This window comes from Chaetodon trifascialis, chromosome 1, assembly GCF_039877785.1.
Source record: "Chaetodon trifascialis isolate fChaTrf1 chromosome 1, fChaTrf1.hap1, whole genome shotgun sequence".
In the NCBI taxonomy this organism is placed as follows: domain Eukaryota; kingdom Metazoa; phylum Chordata; class Actinopteri; order Chaetodontiformes; family Chaetodontidae; genus Chaetodon; species Chaetodon trifascialis.
Window position 1 is genome coordinate 28477549 of NC_092056.1, and position 22384 is coordinate 28499932.

Here is a 22384-nt window from a genome sequence, read left to right on the forward strand (position 1 = left end):
ATTTTTCTTATTGTAGATGGCAATATGAATGTCGAAGGGAAAGTCAAGGCAGTTGGTGAGGGAGAGTAAAAAGTGTGTGTGTGTGTGTGTGTGTGTGTGTGTGTGTGTGTGTGTGTGTGTGTGTGTGTGTGTGTGTGTGTGTGTGTGTGTGTGTGGTGATTGATGTTTTTCCTTAATATGCAATGACTCCAATGTCCACAGTCACTGATATGTTCCCTGTTTTCTCTTTGTTAATGTTTTTGTATCTTTGCGATGATATAATGAGATGGCACCAGACAGGGCCATCAATATAACTCCTGCTCAGCCATCACCTGTTATTGTTCTGGGAGACGTTTTCCACCAAATCAGATTTCTTGTATATAAACCTTTATTTCTCATTCCCTGTTTTTTGATTTCCTGTGTTAAGATAATAATAAAAAATTACACAGTCTCCATTGAGTGGATAAAGAATAATGTTCCCACTCAGTTAAGGTCATGTTGACTACCAACGATAAAGGGTTCCCACTCAGTTCATCAAGGATACACATTAGTTACAAGTGTTTGGATAAAAGCAATAAAAATTCTATGCTTTTTTCTGTTAAAATTGGCAAAGTAGCTATTAACATAGTAAACCCATCCTCACTATGTAAAGCCTCTTGAGGCCTAGTATGTTCTGCTAATTTATTCTCTCATATTACACACTTATTATACAAAATATTTTTTTATATGTTTTGAAAAATGCTTTACTCGAAAACTCTTTCGGCCAAGGCCTATGGGAATCACATGAGAAAGACAGTGTCTTTTCACACTAGCACTTGCTTTGGTGACCCTTGTACATGTTAAGCTTGAAGGTCTTCCAGCACTAGAATTTGTCATGGAAAGCTCTCAGAACTTTAAGAGAGAAAACAGTCAGGTGTATTAACAGGTTAGTTTTGGAAGACTTATGATTTATCAGTCTTCCTATAAAAACATACATGGATGGCAGTCCCAGTCCGACATCCCAATTTTGATCGTCTTTTTGGTCTATTTGGATTATCTCTTTGCACATGCAACCATTATCTCCTAGTTTCAGACACCTGAATGAGTCCTTATCCTGGATACTCCTTTAGCAACTGGGATACTTTGGCATTCAAACACCTTGGACAGGTTTCTGATCACTGTCTGCCAGGTGTGCAGGAGTGTCTTCAAGTCACGTGATGTGGCAGTCACTTAAAAAAAAAAAAAAATACATGATGTAGTTATCATCTAAATGCTAAAATTAAAGAAAAAAGAAATCTTTCACTGGTAATATATAATATAATAAATAGTGCCATTCTCTTCTGTCAGGGGAGAAGCAAAATCCAACAGAGTTATCAAAGGCAACGGAGTCCAGGCAGACACAAGTAGGTCCATCTTCAGTCATTCCACAAAGGCTGAGTGGCAATATTTTGGCAGGCATATGTTGAGTCAAACATATGTCTGCATATCTAACTTACCCACAAGATGGCATATAGAAACTGTCAGAGCTCTCACTTATTACTTTCTATTATAAACACTGCTGCTTCAGGGCATCCACTGCAGCCACGTCTGCTATAGTTATGACTGCTGCTCACCATCAGCCCCACATCCACCCAAAGGCTCTGAGTGGGGATTGTTTTGTTATTGCTGCCAGTTCTCCAAGTAGATTTTCAGAGGAAGTCCACTAACTCTGTCCACCAATACAATTACACACATAAATAATACATAGAATGTGAGTTGTAATTTAACAAGTGGAAAACAAATGGAAACATTCTGTTGTTAGTTCTGATTAAAAGGGAATCAGCCAGGAGGCATTCCAGCAGATAAATAACACAATCAGTGAGCTGCAGTTGGATGGATCAGGGCCCTCTTTGAGAAAGTGGGTTTAGTGAAGACTCAGAGCCAAGCCCTATTTGCACAGAACTGGTATTACCAGGGGACCTCAAGTAAATAAAAATAATTGTGAAGGTTATCTTAATCCCATGCAAATCTGCCATGTCTGTAATTTGTAAAGTAAAATTTCTACCCAAAATTCTACTGTATTTCCCAAGCCAAAACAGAGGTTTTAATATTAGTCCCATGCGTAGGCATCTGTGTTTTGGGGTTTTTTTTGGGGGGGGGGGGGTTGTTTTTTTTCTCTGCACCTTTTTTCTGCGTCTCTCCTATTGAAGAATTATGGAGGCTGCCTTAGCAATTCTAACAGAATTTTTGGTGCAACTTCAGGGGGCTTTTTGTCGTTGGGGAAACAGGTGTTGTGCAGAGCCTTGACATCATATCTGGTGATGAAACCAGTAAATTTGAGTTGCTTATCCCATGCAAATGTACCACGTGAAACACAGATGTGGGGGGTAAATTCTAAATTACATGACGCCCCCTGGAAATACTACTCCTGTGTGAATAGAGCTCTAGTTGACTCTTAGCTGAAGGAAACTCTCTTGCTCTTTGGCTGAAAGTGTCAGACATGGCAAGTACTCAGCAGGAATTGCTGTCGGGAGAGGGTGACCAGACCCCACCTGGACCTGGATTTTCTCATTCTCTAGTGGTTGTCTGTTTTAGCGTTACCATTTTTCTGCAATTGAAGGACTATGGCTTGATCAACAGTTATTATTAGGAAAGGTCAGAAGATGCAAATCTCAAAACTTCATAAATACTTTGACTTTGAGGAGCCATGGCCTCCTCTAAGCAGCAAAAAGCTGGAGGTCAAGTTGAAGTCTTGGATGACCGAGAAAACTTTGTGAGAGTGCAGCTTGTAGGATTCCTAAAAGGGCAAAAAAAAACCCCCTTCGGAATCTGAAATTGTGTAGCACTGTTCTGTGCAGCCATTCCGGCACAAATATGACCCTCATGGAAGAGCCATCATAAGAAAACCTTTCCTGTGTCCTCACCACAAAATTCAGTCAGACATTTGCAAAGGAACACTTGAACAAGCCTGATGCATTTTAGAAACCAATCCTGTGGACTCTCCAACTGTCAAGCACAGGGGTGGATCCATCATGCATTGTGCTTGTGTGTAGCCAGCGGCAGAGGGAACATTTCGCTATTAGAGGGAAGAATGGATTCAAATAAATACCAGCAAATTCTGTAATCAAACATCACACCCTCTGTAAAAAGGCTGATGATGCAAAGACGATGGCTTCTACAAGAGGATAATGATTCTAAACACACTTCAAAATCCACAATGGACAACCTTAAGAGGATCAAGCTGAAGGTTTTGCAGTGGCCCTCACAGTCTTTAGACCTAAACATCTTCCAAAATTGACTGGTAGATCTCAAAAGACTAGCGTATGCAACACAGCCCAACAGTCTCACTGTATTAGATGCCTGTTGATTAGAATAATGGGTGAAAATCCCCCAAATAAAAAATAAAAGACTCTTAGCAAGACATGAAAAGCAATTACAGAGTGTGATAGTTGCTGTGTTACTAAGTACTGACCATGCAAGGTGACCAAATTTTTGCTGCAGGTCTGTTTCCATTTTTGTTATTCTTAAACTGTCAAAGATTCAAATAAAAAGTAATGTTTCTTGAAATGTGAAGAAATTCATCATCTTTAACGTAATGTCATTTGGAAATCAGGTCATCTTTTTACTTAGCACATGCCACTGCATAGTAACTGGCCATTTTTTGATGAATGCCTGTACCATTAGAAAAACATATATGAAATATCCATTTTCTGTGCTATTATCATCTTCTATTGAACTTTGACTAGTTTAAGATTCCATACTGTGTTTCAGTTGTGTTTTCCAGCTAATAAAGCGCAGATATAGGCTTCTGCAGGCATCTGTTTACAAAAAGATATTCATACAAATGTAGCAGAACTGGCCTCTAACTGACCTTCTCTTACCCTCTCTGACTTCTCATGAGAAACGGAGGTGTAAACCAGCCAACTGATTGAATTATAGACCATCTGGTTTACTTATAATGAAATGTGATTTCGGAGAGAGACGGGATGTCTGGCTCAGTGAACTACCCTTCTCACACGTTGAAGGAGGAGAGCCAAAAGGTCAACGCCTTTACCTCATGGGCATCTCCTACCTAGGATGTCCCATGTTAAGGCTGGAGAGACAAATGACATGCCTCAGAGGAATCCACAAAATCAGCAAATGCTGATGGGTTGTAAATTGGACATTCTTGAAGCAACTGTGGTATATGCTTGTGTGCTTTTTCTCAATACTCCAGAATAACCAAACTTCTATGCTAAACTTAACTTTTGATGTTTTCACCCTACAGGACTCATTGTACGCATAATATTGGTGTTTTCCCAGTATCTCTAACCTGAAGTATGACAAAGTTGTGATTTTAACTGTTTTATAAAGTTTGACTGAATTTTTATCATGGAACCATACTGCCATCTAGAGGTTCATGACAAAACGCTTGACGTGATGCATTTATTAATAAGTAACTGTAATAGTGAAAATCATCTTGGGCAAATATAGTCTGCCTCTCTTTATTTCTTTATTTTGTGTTAGTTATACCTTGAGTCATCATTCATATTAGGACGAGTATTATAAATTGTCACCATGATTATCGTTTAATGTTGTCATCCAATCATAGGAATTGCCTAACGCATGTTGTGGACAGTGTCGAAATGTCATTGAAAATCGTCCATTCAAAATATATGTGATTGACCATAGTGAGAAGCAGATGAGCCCCTCGTGTGAATCATTAATTAATTCCAGCTTCATGAGGCGAGATTACATCGTGCGCCACAAACCATCTCACGTGTGTGACGGCCTGCCCATTAGACACGCCCCGGAGCGAGATTTAAATGTCTGCAGCTGCAGCATGAATTCAGTACGCGTTACTCAGTCTTGTCTTAAGTTATGTTACGTTATGTCTTAGTTTTGTTTGTTACTTCTTAGTTGTCTTAGTCTTGTACAGTCGTTTTGCTCTTAAAGTTTTCCCGTCTTCGAGCTACGCCAAAGCCATACTGAGTAGCGTGATTTAATTTTCCGAAGACGTGTTTCTATACTTTTGCCGTAAACTTTAATTTTTCTAAGCCACACGTTTTGTTTTAGTCTGTAAATTTTAGTCAAATAATAATAATTTTGTAGACCCTTTTCGATCGGCCATCGAAGAGACTATCAATTTTGTTACTATCAGTCTAAAATAATCCTTCACGGACTCAACCGAACCAAAACCCTGCAGCCAGCTGTTGATCCTTGGTCTGGGTTAACAACCATCCGGAGCCGTCCCTTATCTGTAACCGACACCGTAGAACCCAGTTCGAGAGACATCACCGTCCAACATCAGCTCTTCACCTTGGTGTGCCTGGGCCTTCCACCGGACCACCGAGCAGATCGAGCCACGGACGAGCACCCGGGCATCTTCGAGTTAGTTCGGAGCAGAACTCACCGGGACGTCATAAACCAGTAGGCATGCTCAGCGGGTTTGAATAAGAGTTGGTCCGTGAGGTTAAGATACTGCTAATTTATCCAAATTCTCCCAACTGCTCGTTTAATCCCTTAACTTTACGTTTGCGTCCCTATTATCCCCTTACAACTACTTCTCACTATCGCCAAACTTGTTTGTCATCGGGTTGCCATAAGTTTCTTTTGTGTTCTGTCATATCACCTCATATCTACAAGTTTCTGAATGGAAAGTCTAGTTTCAGATGCCAGATGGGTCAACTGTCAAGACCAAAGTTATCTGTGTGTATTGTTGGTGTGAACTGAATTATCACCGCAGCACATCCAGTCTGAAGTACCACTTGATGACCAAACACACGGCGAATGCGAATTCTCCGCCGCCTCCTTGTCAAAACCAGGCGACAGTGGATGGCTTTCAACAGAGGCATATGAATACTATTATGTTCAAAGGAAACTTAAAAAAGGAAAGTTTAAGCCATGGTTTAACTGCACTAATGCCTGAGTCCTAGTGTACAATGATGTGCACTTTGTAACTTTATTTTGGATCACCCTGTTTTGATCCCTTAGAAAGGGCTGTTGAAGGGGCTTTTTTTGTAACCAGCTGTCATCTGTTTATTGACAGTGTTAAATTGTGTGAGATTTGATTCATTCAAATGTGAATGATTGCTCAAAGTGAGAATGTTAGTGTGAAATATAACACTACATGTTGTTTTCAATAAAAAAACATTTGCACAAAGCAAGCCTATTCAATTTTCCATGTTGATAAGAGTATTAAAATGATAATTCAAGGGACATTTAAAATAGATGAAAATGTGTGATTAATTTGCGATTAATTGTGAATTAACTATGACATTCATGAGATTATTTGCGGTTAAATATTTTAATCGATTGACAGCACTATACAAAATACAAACCTCCTTCTTCGGTGTGTTCAAACTTCTATTACTTGATGCCAGCAGCACAGTGATTCTGACTGCTTGGGATAAAATTGAGTATGTACTCAAATAGTTCGAGAACTTTAGGGAAATTTTTGCAGAAGTCGGAAGGGGCTTAAAATATATCAAATGTTGATTTTAGCCACTGAATGTTGTGTAAGTAGGTAGTTAAACAGCATTTTAATGACATTGCAACTATTTGAACCACTGACCTATAGTTTTGTATTTGTACTTGTACAGCTTCTGGAACACTCCAACTTTTATTTCTTTCAATTTATGCTTACGCATTGACTCAGTCAGCAATTATTTGCCACATCAGCTTACGCTGTTTTTTCTTAAACACATACTTGTATACTGCTAATAAATTTCTTACTATTTGTAACTGCACTGGGGTGATGAAGGATGATTGTGCCCATTTTTCTCCTGTTGCCATGATAAACCATGTTACCTACATTCCATTGACGAGAGCTCATGCGTATGCTTTACTAATGGTTAACTCAAGGTTGATTGAACTAATTGTCACCTCCTTTGAAACCACAAACTGTTGATTTTGACAACTTAGAGTGAGTCAACTTGAGTTCAGGTTTAAACTCAGAGTTGGTTGAACCTGCTGTCTGAAACAGATCCCAGTTGGCACACCTGACCCACAAGTATTGAAAACACACACACACACACACACACACACACACACACACACACACACACACACACACACACACACACACACACACACACACACACACACACAGACATACCATTACCTCTTCTCCTTACTCCATTCTCCATCTATGCCCTATTTGGATAAACTGAATTAACTAAATAATTAAATTCAGTAATTAATTTTCCCAACTGACATCGAACACCAGTCAAGGGACACAAATTTTTTTCTCCCCAGATGAACAGAATGAAAACAAAGTAAAACAAAAAGCAAAACAAAAAGGTTAAAAAGTAATTAGTGTGTGGTGGTGTATGTCTGAAGTGGTTTTCAATTGATTGCAGCATTGATCTGGCCAAATTAGAGTTGTGGAAGAGCCCAAATGTCATTGCAAAAGGTCTCACTCTCTCTCTCAGACATTCACTTAGGCAGTCCATCATTGCAATAGGCAACTACGAGCATCTACTTGAAAACATTGGAGAGGTATTTGTTGATGTAAGGTTGATGTAAGTGGCAAGTAGGATAAACCTTAAAATGCTGTCTGAAAAATTTGACATGGCACTGCAACATTATCTCCTTGGTGTATACTTCCCACTTGGCTTCATATTCTAATTTTAATGGACAGCAGTGTACATATAGGTCTGGTTTTATGGTATGTAGGATACAGGGTTAGTGCATCTGTCTTCTTTGCCATGTCATTGTCAGGATCAGCATTGGCAGGCTATTACGATTATCTTTGTCACGTTTCTTACTTACTTTATTTTTTCGTTTAAGACTTGCACTTGCATTTGCAAATGTCAAGTCAGCGCTCTTGAAAGCACTTCCAATCTGCATGATTTTGGGGGCTACCTGGACTCTCAGGGTCAAGAGCTGATAACAAAATTTATGTTGCATGGATCGCTTTGTTATCACAGATGTGGAAAAGCTTGGTTATGACAGTACTGCTGTTCTCTCAGAGAAGCTAATTATGTGGAAGAAAGATGGATGAATTACCATAAGTTAGGAATGGAATGAACATTTGTTTCTGACAATAAAATCTCACCATGAAGTCAATTCAGCAGCTGTTCTGGAGCTTTTGATCATAGTACCTGTTTGAGCAGAAAGTTTGCTGACTTGCCATTTTCTGAGGAAGTGACGTGTGATGTGATCGGAAAGCTCTAAAACAACTAATAAACAGACCTTGTGGGAAGAGAATTTTGTGAACTACCATCTCAAAGCTCAAGCTCAAGTCCAGTCACAAACATTTCCAGCAATTTCTATTATCAGTTAATAATAATAATTAGTTGAAGTTTATCAGTTTTTCCCTTTGATTCATTCTGTAGTCCTTAAAATATCCGGGAAAAAAATGCTGATCACAATTTCCCAGACCCCCAGATAGTGTCCTCATATGGCTTGTTTTCTCCAAACAACAGTTCAAAACTCAAAGATATTCAATTTACAATATACTCACATCATTTGCTTGATACATTACTTAGATGAGCAATCAGTTATCAAAATGTTTATGTGTTCAAGGTACGAAAAGTTGATATACCTTGCGGACCAGTACATGCCAACATCAGCTGCCGTTGCTGTTTCAGGCTGCTTGTAATCATAAGCCTAATCGTAAGCCAGCTCTATTTGAATCTAGAATGATGACTTTGTCTGCATCTGCAATGCAGTAGTAGAGTTAATTTGGGGATCCAGGACAAAAGAAGCTTAGTAGCCTTTGTGAAAGGGTCATGCATAAAGTCAACTGCACAGACAGCATGTGCAATTTTACCATCAAGCTGCAGGCAGGAATGCACTAGGAGACCTTAGTTCTTTCTGGCTTTCAGGTGAAATAAATACAAGCAATTATCTTATGATCTTTCAAATGGCTTCCTGAGACCACAAGTGGAAGCTGTTTGATCAATATGCCCTATGTACCCTTAGAGAAACTACATAAAGAAACACAGCACAGCATCTCCCCTTGCCTGACTTGTGTATTGATCTGCAGGGGAGTACGCGGCTTGCAGAGCGTGAGCTGAAATTACTCAACACTCCAAAAACAGAGCAAACGAGTGGCACATCACTGATCTTCCCAGGCAGAACTAGTCCAACAGTTGTTGAGGCAGAAAGATGGCAGTGACAGAACATGATCAGAGTGTTCAACACCTAATGAGAGTACATTCTTCTCGGAGAAAAATGAATAGACCTCGTCACTAGGACGGAGTGACAGACAGATATACATTCATATCAGGCTGTCAATTACTAGATTCGCATTTTGAATATACAAACATACTATATGTGGGCAGGCAATGAGACATTGATAAACAACAGCACGAAGAGTGCTTCTTTTATTCTCAGCTTTAGGCTCAATATGGAAAAAATGCTCACACATGCACACACAGTGGCGGTTGGTCTGTCTGTTCAGTCTGGCAGTCTAAGGATTTTGTCCAGAGTGAAAATGGCTACAATGATGAGCTTAAATGGTCACTTGGAGGGCCAGATAAGATATTTCCCTCTTACCCTCAGTGAAAGTCTGTCTCTCATTGCATACATTTTTCCAGCAATGATGATGTTCTACTGGACAATGTTGATGATATGTGGTTGTCCTGAGTAACAACATAATAACTTTGATGTGAAGTATTTTGATTGGCATTTTTAGTTTTATTTTTTTGTGATTCAATGGATTCAGTTCACCAGCCTGGTATTTTGGAGAAAAAAATAAGTAAAAAAAAAAAAAAAGAAAAAAAAAAATGGCCTCAGCAACAAAGACCAAATTATCTCCATGGCTAGATACTGGAAAGTCTTAGCAAAGAAGTATTTTGGTGATTTGGTAAACAGATTTGTAGTATGCAAGTTATGACTACAGGCTGTAAATCATCAAGGAAATTGCTGAGCACAGTTTCAAATGAATTGTAGCTTCAACTAAACTTGAAAATAAGAAAAATGATTCAACTTACAGTAAAAGAACTAAAAGCAAGTCAAAAGAAAAACTACCTGAGATTATTGCTCATGCTTTAGTAGAAATCAAATTGTTTCTAGATTTTTCCATGAATTCAATGAAAATGATGATTGGCTGTGTCCAACCTAGAGCCCAGCCATCAAAAAATAAAAGCAAACAGCCCAAAAAAGTCTTCAGAAACTTTCATTTTTACTTGCCTTGCCTCATAGACACCATCTTTCATTGTTAGGGTTAGGGTTAGTGTCAACGTATAAGAACTGTTAATTGCGATGTTTTCCTTTCAAAAATTGTAACCATTATTATGTTAATTAAAATGTCTTATCCTAATGCCAATATCTTAATTCCTCTTGATGTTTAACTAATGACCCAGGCTTGCATGTTGAATTATGCGATGGTATCCGCTATTCCCACAAGGACAGCTGAAATGTGTCCCAAGACTGCGGAGTGTGACTCATGTCAACAAGGTAGAAAGGTCAGCCTTTCAGAAAAGTTTTGCTTTCAAGCGCATCAGTGGTTCAGAGATATACAGTATGTGTAAGGCTAAAAGAGAGTTCAAAGCTGAAGTTCAAAGTGCTACTCAGAGCAAGAAGCTGAGCTCAGTTTGGTGTGCGGGGGCTGAAAAGAAATGCATGTTAAGCCAAGTAGTAATGCATGGGTTAAATGTACTAAAATACTGCTAAAGATCAAATACAGACATTTGCTAATATATCATACTTAAAACATCTTGCTTGCAAGATTGTGTGAATTGTTTGTAGGACATGAGTTTACTGTTGCTTCTATTGTACATTGCTGAGGAGAGCATCACTTAAATGGTTAAAAGCTTTAAAGAGAACTGTAAAAATCATTGCTGCCTAAGCTACTGCTAGGTTTCACTCTTATCACTGTTCCTTGCTCTCTGATTTAGGAGCCAACAATTGACAGATAAAAAATTTGACTAGGGTCCAGCCATAATGAATGCAACAACACCAAGACAATGAGTGTTGTGTTAAGAACCACTCCTGCCTGCTGTGTCATGTTTTACTGTAGGAATATCACAGTTTTCCATAATGATAGGTGTGGGACGTCTGGTGTCTGTGATGGTGGATTCCAAAATTGTATCTAGAAGTGAATTTTTGAGTTTATTTTGTATTCTGCCCTGTTTTGACTCGGCTGGTTTGTATTTTGCCAACTGTGCTGGGACTGATTAGCAGCTCATGAAGAAAACAATTCATTTGCTGGTGTAACAGGAAACTGAACTGAATGATATCTCTAACATTAAACACATGACATTTAACACACACTGCGTATGTGTCTGGTGCATTTAGTTTGTTCACAATGTTGGAAACCAGTTCCTAAGGAGCCAGTTTCACAGCTGACAAACACTTATCTCATTAAAAAGTCGCAGTTGTAAACTTTTGATGAAATTGTCTTTGGGCACATTGTGAAACAAGACCACTGGAGGGATTTCACTGATTTTTTTTTTCCAATACAAAAGTGGCTAAGATTGGACAATGTTTGTGGCACACATGGTTTGTGTTTACAAAAATCACTTTAGACAGGAATCAACATTGAAAAAGTCTGAGCATATTTCACTCTCCTATTTATTTATTTATTTTTTGATAAAACAAAAGGGCGCAAAGTCTGAATTAAAAAAAAAGGTGAAGACAGGAATGATGACAGAAAAGAGCTTTCCAGTGTGACCAGTGGACAGTTCAACTTACATACATTCAATCAGTTCAACATTGATTTGCAGTGACTTGGTCACATGGCATGGAAGCTAGTGAAAAACAGCAATTATTTTCAATTAGTTATGTAAAAAAAATGAAATAGACATTAGCAGTCAAAATAGGTGTGCTACATGACACAAATTTAGTGCCATTCTTCACTACTGGCCAATTCAGCACAGGTGTTGCCAATAAATTGTTTTGTGTCAATCGAACAGTCGTTTATTGTCGGTCCCTAAGCCAAACACTAATGTTAAGAGCAAGAACTCTGAGGTAAGCTAACTGTCCTCTTACTGCCAACACTGGCTAGACAGATAAGAAAATGCTGCTGGAATCTAGAGTGAGTGTGTGCGGAATATCCAACTTCAGCATGGTAAATTTCTGCTTTCTAAAAATCTGTTGAGTTGCAACTCTCGAAAAGTAGGCTGCTAAGGTTTGATATATTTATAAGGGAATCAATTTCAAATAGTGTTGTTTTTTGTGGATGTTTGACCCATTCATCCACCCTGCCTTCCTCCATTTGCAGACTTTCTTGCTCTTTATTCTCTTTATTCTCTGAGCGTCTAATATTGCCATGGAGGGGTTTGCAGTGGAATTAGTTGAAAGCCCTGTGCATCTCATAGAAGCATTAATGGTACTTTGTGCATCTATATGAGATGCCAAGGTGTGCTCTGGTATTTGATGCTCTGGGAATGAGACCAGGCTCAATAAGTCAGCCCTGCTAATATTTGTTTTCCCTCGTTGAATTTGAAATTCAAAGATTCACTGAATAACATATTGCACTCATGAGGTTATAATGTAGAGTGAGAGAAAAACACTGGTGCATTTGGTTGGTCTATAAATGGATTTATTTCATATCAATCAATATGAACTGCAGCATGTTTCCATTGGAGCATCTTCATTCTACTGCTGGTCAAGCATGAATTACATGGAATTAATTAGAATTATTGACAAAACATTGTTGGATGTATCCCATGTTCACCTTCACAGGTGCGTGTAAGGTCTTGTGTTCTCCTACAGTGAAGGTGTGTGTTCATTGTGTGTTTTATCAGATATCGGACATTTGTCTCAGAGGATGCGGGCCCCAACACGCTTGTTGCCACAGTGCTGGCGAAGGACCCTGATGGAGATGGGATCACGTATAAAATCACAACAGGAAATGAGGAGGGCAACTTCGTCATTGACAGCCAAAAAGGTTGGATTTTTGAATAATCTGTCCTTTTCTCTTGTTCTTCTTACCTGCATATTAGCTCTCAGATAACTATCAGTGATTTTTAGTTACATATGTTAATTCACATTTGCACCACAAGCGTAACACAACAGACATCTTAATGTGCATACCATACACAAACATACAATTTAGAATTCTAAAGAACCTCCTCACTCTACTCATTTATTCCATTTTTCAAATCAAGATAAGATAAAACATAAAAATAAAGTGATAAAAGAAAGGGGGAATTGATTAGAAATGATTAAAAATGAATCAAACTGGCCTGACCTGGCTCTCACTCTCTCTTCCCTCTACATCCATACACACACATACACATAATTTCTGAATGCATCTAATACATTTTATTCACGTACATCCTGTTAATTATTGAAGCTTATCTGTATTTTTGTCCTTTTCTTGTTGTTTCTCTCTCTTGGCTTGTCAGGTCTCATATGTGTTGTCCTGTTAATCACTTGATTGCACTATTAATAATCACACTCCAAAAAACAAGCAAAAAATAGTAGTGTTTTTAACTTGCCTGTTCAAATTTTTAGAGAGAAGTCTTAGAACGTTAGGCTGCTCAGGGGCTGCTATTATTTTGCTATTCACTTCCGTAGATTTAGCACCAACCCTGAAATATCCACAAAGATTGTTTTTTTCCCCCTGCAGTTATTTTCACCGTGCTTCGCTGTCTGCCCTCCTGCTATATTTACAAACACTGTATAGATGTAAAGCTCTGCAGTTTGTCAAGTGTACCTTAGAGGGTTTTGCCAGGATGCTTCACATGGTGCATAGTTTAGTTTCATGTCCTTCAAGGTGTCCATTATCCAGTGGGTGAGGATGCTTCACCAGCCGTCTTCTTTCTGCGAGGAGCTTTGTCGAGGATATTTAAATCGTGACAGGTCATGTCATGGAGACGTTCGAGTAATCAGTGAAAGTGTGAGGAGTGTTTTTACCATGTCTTTGTAACAAAATATCATCTGAGGTTTCTCATCACACATCTCAACTTCCTCTGAGGCAGGAGCAGCAATGCCAGGAGCAATGTGAAATAGGAAACTCCGTTAATGATGCAGTGTGTGTGTGCGCGTGTGTGTGTGTGTGTGCGTGTGTGTGTGTGTGTGTGTGTGTGTGTGTGTGTGTGTGTGTGTGTGTGTGTGTGTGTGTGTGTGTGTGTGTGTGTGTGTGTGTGTGTGTGTGTGTGTGTGTGTGTGTGTGTGTGTGTGTGTGTGTGTGTGTGTGTGTGTGTGTGCGTGCGTGTGTGTGCGTGTGTGTGCGTGTGTGGTAAGTGGGGGGATGGTGGCAATTTCATAGTGGTTCAACCCTTTTGTAAATTGCAACCCCCCTCTGAATCTGCATATCATATTATAGGGTAATGTGATGACTTTTACAAATTCAATTACTCAAAACTTCAAGGCACAATTTCCTCTATTCACCAGCAATGACATTCACTGTCAGCTGATAGTGGCGGTCATTTTGTCGAGCGAGGAGAAGACTTGTAGCTCGTAATTCGATTCCATCAGCTATCAGATGATGAGCACAAGCTTGATTTGCCATTTGTATTGTTTGGCTCTGATTTGCTTTTTGTCACACTGACCAAATTCCTGCCCATCATTGCTCATTAAAGGTCAACTTTGTATTCTCATACCAGCTTTGTCTTAAAGTTAAATGTAAAGGCGAAGTCTGGACGGAGGACAGCTACTGATTTACCTGCCAAATTTGTATTTGTTACTCCATGCGCATGCTGATCTGCAAATGGATGTATTGACATTGCTGGTATTTACATTGATTTATTTAGCCATTTACCTGTTAGTCAACGGTGTTTATCAATGGGTCAAAACACCCTGTTGTATCTTCACTGTGGGTTAATGTATTGATTTTTTATATATTTTTTCCAGTTAATTGATAAATGGTTTATTAAGTCAGTCATCAACTACTGTACTGATGACCTAGTTTACTCCAAAATGTAATGGAGAGCAAAGAAGGTGCAGCATGGAAAGGCTGTACCAAGTTCAAGAGAATTACCTCACAAATAGCCAATAGATTAATGCATTAATTGCTCATTAATACAGTTTAATACAGTAATACAGTTTCCTTATAGCCTTGTCACAAATGTAGTGTGCCTTTAGGTGTGAGTGACATGGAGTATGTTATTTTATATCGCAGTAACAGTATAGATCACGATATGCCAATTGTAATGACAACTCAATTAAGAAATGGTTTAAGATAATCGTACCTTATCATAGTTCAGCACATTTAATTATTTTCTTCTCTTTTTTTAGGACTTCCATACAAACAGAACATGACTCAATTAACTTTCAAAATGGAGACTTTACGGTTCAAGGTTTAAGTGAGAACAACAGAGGTGCAACCGAGGTGTGACCTTGTGAAGCAGCTGGATTGCTACATTGTGCTGCCCACCCTGATTATAAAGCAAAGATACCAAAGCTGTTTTCTCATATAAACTCCAGACAATGTCTGTGGAATCTGGCCCAGGCATTGTTCAGTTGTAGCACATTTGTCCGTGTTGTCTAGCACATTGATTCTATATTTCGTAGTGAATCAAATGCATTTCTCTGCAGGTGAAAATGGTACCCAACAAAACACTACTTACTGTTTACCACAGTTATTTAAAACTGTGATGATTAGTTCACTCATTTCAGTATGTGCTGATTTGCTTTTTTTATGTATAATATTCTGGACTGGTGGTTGGACAAAAAGTAACCTGAAGTCATGTGCATTTTTTCATTATTTATGGTATAGTATAAACTGATTGAGTTAAGTAAGTAATTGAAAAAAATGTGACAGTGAAAATGACAGTGGGTGGCTGTGGGTGGCTGTGGACTCAGGAGGTAGAGCGATCCACATGCCGAAGTATCCTTGGGCAAGATAATGAACCCCAAAAAAACTGCCCTGGATGCTGTGCCATCGCTGAATGAATTCATATGTATGTCGCTTTGGATAGAAGTGTCTGCCAAATGACTAACTGTAATTGTAAAATATGTTTGAGTATGAATATGTTCTTCATTTATGTAGCATTTCATGGCTTTCTTGCCATTCACAAAGTCCAGACCATTCAGACTGGGGGTTCATTGTCTTGCTTAAGGTCAGTTTGACATGTAAACTGGAGAAGCTGGGGATCAAACTTCCAACTGTCCTTTAAACAATCTGTCATCAGAGTTGATGCTGAAGATTACTTTTCTGTTAATCGACTAATTGATTAAATGTTTCAGTTCTATGATACATCAGTCCTAATAAAAAATACTGTAACTGAGTAGGATTTGGGTAGATAGCTAAGGTGAGGTTAAAGAGTCACCATATGCAACAGAAGAGATGAGAAAATGGATGGAATTCTGTTTCTGCAGCATTAATATGAGCTGCTTGGAGTGTCCTTCCTTTATGTCAATGTCACAGAATATGACTTTATTAAGCACCTTTAGGGGTGATGGATTTAGACATGCACATGCACAGAGGGAATTGAGCCTAATGCAGAGGCACACAAAGGTACTATACAATTTGTCTGCATCTGTGTGTGTGTGTGTGTGTGTGTGTGTGTGTGTGTGTGTGTGTGTGAGTGTGATACCATAATGCTTGTAATATGATCCAATATCTTGTTTCAAAGAGCCCAATATTTGGTCATTAAAACTATTTTATGATTCTTATAATGGAAGGCGAACACATTGGATTCCTCCCACCCTCTCCATCCCATCTCATTCTCTCTGAGCGACTGATCAAAATCATTTATTGCCTCCTCTCCCCTCTCATCCCTCCCCATCCTAAATGTCCGACAATCCTTCAAGCGATTGTTTTCCTCCCTTCCGGCAGGAACAGCTCTGCCAGACTCCCTCTCCAAGTTAATTTGCCTGTAACTCACCCTGGAATACAATGTGTTTCCCTGAGATTTAAGGCGCCCATTAGGATCCAAGCAGACTGGTCAATATGATGATCACGCTCTTCCTATTAAAACCCATAAATACAGAAACACCCGCTCTGTTGGAAGGCAGGAAGTATTTACTGACAGCTAAGGGGAAATGCTAGCACTAATAAACAGGCTTTGATCAAATCCCTTTTTTCCTCAGCAAAGTTTTATGGCATTTTGGAAGAGGATTTCCTTGAGAGTGAGGCAGTAGCTTTGTTTTCAATGAAGACCCCTTGATAACCAGTGATGGGGTAGCATTCCCTGTCCTATTGTCTTGTTTTATTTCTATTGTTTAGTCTTTCCTTCTGAACTGCTCACCTCTTATCTGTTGTGTTTGGTCTGATGTACTGACCTGTGTCTGATCCTGGTTTTATGTAACAAACCCACATTGCTTTGCCCCCATTCTTCTCCCCGGTTCCCTCTGGCAAATATATTGTTATTCTCTCTGTCTCTCCTTCACTATTCCACTTCCCACTCCTCTTTTAAGCTCATTCTTTTTCTTGACTCCATCATCACTTCACTTCTTCACTTCTCCCTCTCTGTTTCTCATATCCAGTCTGCATTTTTTCTGGCATGATGCTGAGCAGAGCAAGCTCTCCCTCCATCCGTCCCTCCGCCTTTCTCGACAATACTCTGTGTTGTCTTTCACCAATCCCTTGCTTCATCGTTCTACTTCCTCCCTCCGAGCTGCCTTTATGTGAAGTGACGGCTGCTCACTGAACCTTGAGGAAACATCTTCTCCATCTCTGATAAGCAATGATATGTGCTGGCCCTGTTAGCAGCAACACGGACGCACGCACGCACGCACGCACGCACGCACGCACGCACGCACGCACGCACGCACGCACGCACGCACGCACGCACGCACGCACGCATGCGTGACATACCCAGACACAAATGTAAACATACACAAACACCTGCATGTATGCACAGAATTAAAAAATGTATACGTATATATGCATCAGCACACATATAGGCCAACACATAGGCACACACACGCACACGGCCATAACCCGTACCACAGGAACTCACAGATTACAACAGACACTCGCTGCTTTGTTCTTGGAATGTCCTAAAACGTTTTCCATGTCCCATTTTCAAACACTTACCCGGCATGTGTTGCTCTCATCTCAGCCTTTTTAGAAGGCCCTATTAGATGTTTATGCCAAGCAGAGGAAAGCAGGGATCAGACTACAGGGCGCCTCCGGTGCTCTCTGTATATGTAACATAGTGAGCAGGCCGTAGCCTCTCCGTGTGTCTGCCTGCTGCCTTTACTGAACTGGTCACATTTGTCTGGCCTTCTGTCTCTATTCATTAAGCATGAGAGCACATTCTGGTGCTGTCGGAGCAGCGTGGGTGGAGACAAAGAAGGGTGGACTACAGCATACACTCTTAATGCATATTTGGTATGGATATACATGTCATTTTTATTCTAATTCATCATTCTAGGGACCAAGAGTCCAACTTTCTCACTACTGACTACTGCCAGTATTTCTTTCCACCACCATGACAAGTGCTACCATTACTGTAGCTACTTTTTAATACTGTAGTACTACTTGTGTAAATGTCAACAAATGATAATCTGCACATTTATAAAATTAAAAAAACAAACATATTTTCTTACAAAGTATTGATTTAGATGTCCAGTTTTTGAGGCACAGATTTCTGCCTTCACCCCAACACAAATGACTTATTTCTTTCCTGAAACAGTGCTCCTGTCCCTCTTTCCACAGAGCATACTGTCAACGGTTTTCATTGGGACTTTATCTTCAATGGAAAGTAGTTTTGGAAACATTTTCTATGAAGACCACATCTATAGTGTGTTACAGGGGCATTCATTAAGAATTCTAATGCGGAGGAGGCAGGGGAGCGTGGTAGCCCGCATTGTTCATGTTCAGACATTTCTGTTCAGAGACCTTTATTTTGAAATAACTCAATAACTCGTTCCTCTACACACAACATACTACATGGAAACTTAGCATCGTTACGACAGTTGATTGCTGAGGTGTGCATAGGTGAGTATAGGTTGTCATAATGTATAATAAGCCCTATCAGACAACCTGTAGTTTATGACGAGTCCAGAGCATCCACAAGATACTTGAAGCTATAGATCATACAGCACATCTATAATGTTTCATGACTGTTGATCTAGTGTATCAGAAAGCATTATATACATGTAGATGTAATAGATGTGGTTTTCCCAGAAAGTGTTACTGTTGTTCCAATTGAAAATGTTCACTGTGAGGTGTGTGAATATCTCAGGTTCTGTTCACTTCCATTCTGTTGGGGTGGAGGCAGGAAATTTTCTGATTCCTAGACTCTTCTTATGACATGGTGATGCTAGCATTTGTGGTTTTAAATCAAATATCTCAGTGACCTTTGGACCAAAACTCTTGAGCTCTCAAGCTCATCACTATGGTGCTTCACTCTCACATTACTTAATGTCACTTAACCTAAGCACATTGAGTTTCCTTGTCATGAAATGTGCTCTCTAAATAGTCACCTTGCTTTTACCTTTATGTTATCCTTCATATTATCACTTATCTTGTTCTTACCTGTACATAACCTGTCTACATTACAGCTTATTCATTGTATCATTACTGTGCACCTGCCTTGTACACCACCACTTTTTGCAGGGTTATAGTTCTGTCTTTTAATCTCTTTTATACATACTGTTGAGCATTGTTTGGAGGGAGAAAGAATTTCTTTGCCAATAACTGCCTCCCTGTAATTGTTGTGCATATGTCAGAAGATCTTGACTTGATTGTCATGGAACATTCCTGTCCCTTTCAGGATTAATTGTGATCCCTTAAGTTGTCACCCCTTGCCATTAGGTCAACATTTTAATTTCTCCAAAAGATTGATTTATGTTCAAATGCCTGCAAAGGTGAAACCATTCCTACCAGCCTCAGTTAGCCCATTGTACAGTGAAACCCCTATCAGCCCTAGCCACACACCATACAATAGTCTATTTGGTTTGTTTGATGAGAAATTGGGAGCAAAACATCCAGGCTACTGTCATTTTAGAGTATTGCTCTTTGTGTGTGTGTGTGTGTGTGTGTGTGTGTGTGTGTGTGTGTGTGTGTGTGTGTGTGTAGTTAGGGCATCCATCCAGGTGGGAGGCTTGGCTCGAATACATCCAGCTGCTGAAATTGCCATACTTCAACTGAAAGTCAGCAACACTAGCATTGAATAAGTGTTCCTAAGTAAAAGCCCGCTCTGCATGAAAGAGGGAGCAGACTGAATTGGATACACAGACACTGTTTGTACTGAAGGGAAGGTTGAAAGTCAGGGTTGAAATGCAAACAAAAGTGATGCAGCCTTGAGTGTGGGTTGTGCCGCATGCAGTAGCTATGCTGAATAGACTTCCAGGTGAATACTGGAATTGGCCTGGGTCTCAACAATTGCTATTGAGATGTGTTTCCATCATTATAGTAATTGACTTCGACAATGCTTATATTTGACCCCACAGTATATAGGCAGCCAGCAAACTTCTCTATAGAGTACTTCGTATTTCAAATGATGTATAATGGTAGTCATAGTCCTGGTCTTGAAGTCAATCTTGAAGACTGTTCAGTTAAATACATTCCCAGTATAATCGTCAGAAAATAATGACATTAAGATTTTCTCTGATTAATTCCCTCACACAATCAGAAAGCTGACTTATGTTGACACTGCTGTTCAGTGCATTACTGTATATACACAAGACAGCATAGTGGGTGGATACAAATTATAGATGGTTAAAAACTCTGGAATCAAACAACATTAAGTGAAAGGCTGGAGGGGATTCATTACCAAGTCAGCAGGGTTTTAGTGAATTTCAACACCATTTTGAATAGCATCCAAAAAATGTCAAAGAATAACATATTGAACATTGGTTTAAAATGTTTGGTCGAGTTTTCTTTTAATAGGTCACTAATAGCTTTCGTCAAAGCACATGTTTAGAGTTGTTTAGAATTGTTCTGTTATTGGTATAAAAACTCAGTATAGTACAACATTAGATGCATTAAATATATTGAATACATTTAAATAGACTGCAAGTGGTGCAATCACCCCAGGAAAGAGGGAAGAGAGCCGGGACAGAGCTAAGATAATCCTGCTTGGACCTAAGGCAGTTCCACTACCCAGCAGACTTCTGGCTAATGTCCAGTTGCAGGAAAATAAAATGCATTAAATAAGACTCAGGCTAACCCAGCAATGTGAAACCAGTGACTGCTGTGCATACATTTCAGAAGAGACCTGCCTCTATCACAATATCCCATATCAAGCTATCGCACTCGACATGTAGACTGTAATCCATGCTGATAGAATGCACATTTTCCATGTTTTTACCTTAATTCCACAAGCATGTCCATACCCTCAACAGGGAAGGGAATACCCTGGACCATGTTTACATGAATAATCCTGGCAGCTACAAAACCCCTCCGCCCGAATGTCAGTGCTTCTCCTGCTAACTTACTCCCAGTTGATAAAAAGGGTCAAATCATCAGAAAAATCAATCAATCAATAAATTAAAAAAACACAGTTTAAGTGTGGATAGATAAAGCTACACAGTGCACAATGATCAGTATGTGTTCAGAGATATACTTTATACCAACAGTGACAGCATGCATCCGCAAATGTGTTGATGATGTGGTGATCATAAGGAAAATATAATCATTCCCCAAGCATAAAGCCTGTATGGTTAGACAGGTGAAATCTGTCTCCAAAATCCAAAAGAGCTGCCTCTCAGTCAGGTGACAAGGAAGCATACAGCACCACCAGAGGAACACTGAATGCTGCTATTAAGGAGGCAAAGCTAAGACATTAGAAGGGACTGGAGAGATACAGTACTTCACTACCAACAACACTGAGGATATGTGACAAGTGATCCAGACCATCATGTCAAGGACATGTTTCCACATGAGCTTAGCACGATTTATGTAGACTTTGATCTCATCGACAAAGAGTCCACTGTAAAGTAAATTCTGTCTCTGGAGGACCAGTGACTGTCACTGTCCACAGCAGATGTGAGAAGAATCCTGCTGAGACCGAATCTGCATAAAGCTGCCAGGCCTGATAACATCCTAGACCGTGCACTAAGAACATGAGCCAACCAGCTAGTTAATGTCATTACTGACATTTTTAACATACCGTCATTGATCACACATCTCCACCCTGCTGAAGAAAACTCAGAAATCACTGTACTTCAAGAGGAAACAACGAATATTGTGCCAAGTTCCTGTTAACTTTTGCAGACGGATAGGAAGGATCCTGAAACATTGGAAACATTATGGACCTGTATGGTATATATGCACAGTCCAGGACAGGAGGTCTCTGATCAGTGATATTGGTGTGATGAGGTGCCTGTGTGCAGGACAAAGAATGCTAAAAGACAATACCCAGCCCAGCAACAGCTTATTGACCCTGCTGCCATCTGGCAAGTGTTACAGAAGTAAACGCTGCTGTACCACCAGACTTCATCCTACACACTCCACCATCAATAAGGTTATTTTTTATTACTATTATTTGTTTGTTTTGTATGTAGCATAAAGGGTGTACATCTTGCATTTCATTGTACAACCCTGTGATGTAAAATCATACATAAATTGACCTTGAACCTTAAGGCTTTGGCTTTCTTACTTTTATCTTAATTCACAAGAAAATAATTGCTTGTTTCCCTGATGGACCATTAGCTAATAGATGCTGTATATTGT

At 39.5% G+C, this 22384-nt stretch overlaps 1 protein-coding gene across 1 annotated transcript in view; it reads left to right on the top strand.

The window, feature by feature from the left end:
• Window positions 1-22384, top strand: part of LOC139329523 (neural-cadherin) — a 325949-nt gene that overhangs the window by 116356 nt on the left and 187209 nt on the right. The window contains exon 7 of the mRNA XM_070959899.1: window positions 12615-12757. Coding sequence (XP_070816000.1) covers window positions 12615-12757 — 143 coding nt within the window. The remainder of the gene's footprint in view (window positions 1-12614; window positions 12758-22384) is intronic.